Source organism: Schistocerca serialis, unplaced genomic scaffold (assembly GCF_023864345.2).
Source record: "Schistocerca serialis cubense isolate TAMUIC-IGC-003099 unplaced genomic scaffold, iqSchSeri2.2 HiC_scaffold_1407, whole genome shotgun sequence".
In the NCBI taxonomy this organism is placed as follows: Eukaryota; Metazoa; Arthropoda; class Insecta; order Orthoptera; family Acrididae; genus Schistocerca; species Schistocerca serialis.
Genome location: NW_026047633.1, coordinates 3,247,334 through 3,248,887, shown reverse-complemented (window position 1 = coordinate 3,248,887; position 1,554 = coordinate 3,247,334). Strand labels below are relative to the sequence as shown.

Below are 1,554 nucleotides of genomic sequence, written 5' to 3'. Positions count from 1 at the left end.
TATGAACATTGTTTTGGCCATTAATAACCTTTGTCGTTGTTAGTTCCTCAATTGCGATACTGTGCTCTGAGATGTAACTGACGTGACATGACGTGGCGGGCAGTGTGAATACGGGCTGACGTCACCGTGTCGTGACGTGATGCCCGCCCATTCTGCTTATCACAGCTGAGACAACAATTTATTACAGGTACCAAATGCAAACGCTTTGGTGTCTAGAAAACTCCTATCTCAAATACACAGCAAATACGAAGGGAATCTATCTGTACTAACTACATAGGATGCTTTATGGGCAACCAACCCCACGTCGTCCTTACTGCTCACTCTGAGGTCAAAGCAGAGCGTGAAATCGGACACTAGAATTTATTCATTATTTTTTTCTCTTTATGTATCATTAAATAAGGTGTCTTTGACGTCTTTGTGCCAATGCAGTTTGCATCCTCAATATCAGTACACTACTGTCACATTATCTTGGCTTCTCATCTCCCTACAACTGAATTAGTAGAGACTGAACGAGTTCGACCTGCTGATAAGTGCATTCATTTCGTTGTCAGCTCTGACACTCAAGCCATTACTTGACTACCTATATGACTGATTTCAAACAAGGTTTTCACAGAGTAACATTTTGGATCTCCGAACCCCCTCTCTCTGTGTGAGTGTGTGTGTGTGTGTGTGTGTGTGTGTGTGTGTGTTTTACATACGTTGTGGAGGTCATGTTCATGTCACTGCTGCTATATTAAAACTGATGTAAATCATAATGTGATTTACAGGATCCTGACTGAGGAGCAGAAGCAGATGCTGGCTGGGAGGCTAATCATTGCTGCGTCACAGGGTCAGACCGGCCAAGTGCTGGCGCTCCTGGATGCGGGGTCGCCAGTCAACGCGACAGACGCCAGTGGCGACACTGCCCTGCATGAAGCAGTGGTGAATGGCCACGAAGAAACTGTCAAGTGCCTGATTGATGCCGGAGCAGGTGTCAACGTCAGGGACTCGGATGGGATGACGCCTCTGCACTGGGCTGCATGTAGAGGTGGCGAGCAGCACATTGTACGGATGCTGCTGGCGGCATCAGCGTGTGTAGATGTCCAGGACGATGCGGGGGAGACTCCACTCCATGTGGCTGCCAGATGGGGGTGTGCATATGCAGCGAAGGCACTGCTGCTGGCCGGTGCTAGGAGGGACATAAGGGGTAACAGTGGGCAGAAGCAGACACGGTACAACTATTTAGCACTCAACAAATCTTGTGATTAAAGACTTTTATCTAAATTCTTCTTGTATTGCATAAAAATTTGCTATTCCCTTTTTTAAAGTTTGAACACAATACATCTTAAGGACCACACATCAAAGAAATTTTAAGAGGGGGTTGGCGCAAGTTTTAATCTGTATTACTATACAAGGACAAGTCATTGTTTATCACATGATACTCTAATGAATGGTCAGACAGATACTGGACATACATAACATGTAAAGAGGAATAGTTTTTATTAAAAGTCTCTAAAAGCTCTTGTCTGATATACTTCACATTTGCACCTGATACTCTCATCAGCATTTAGTTGG

At 44.9% G+C, this 1,554-nt stretch overlaps 1 protein-coding gene across 1 annotated transcript; it reads left to right on the top strand.

The window, feature by feature from the left end:
* The first annotated feature begins 584 nt into the window (after positions 1–584).
* LOC126442789 (protein phosphatase 1 regulatory subunit 12A-like) lies at positions 585–1,248 on the top strand. Its single transcript, XM_050090824.1, has 2 exons — positions 585–649; positions 768–1,248. Exons 1-2 carry the CDS (start codon positions 585–587, stop codon positions 1,246–1,248), a joined length of 546 nt encoding a protein of 181 aa, XP_049946781.1.
* Positions 1,249–1,554: the final 306 nt, after the last annotated feature.

Bases quoted from the DNA above. Each gene is read 5' to 3' on its own strand.
- LOC126442789 (XM_050090824.1), top strand. From the start codon at position 585: ATGACTGATTTCAAACAAGGTTTTCACAGAGTAACATTTTGGATCTCC. The intron at 650-767 runs GTGAGTGTGTGT...TGTGATTTACAG, and splicing joins TCCGAACCCCCTCTCTCTGT to GATCCTGACTGAGGAGCAGA.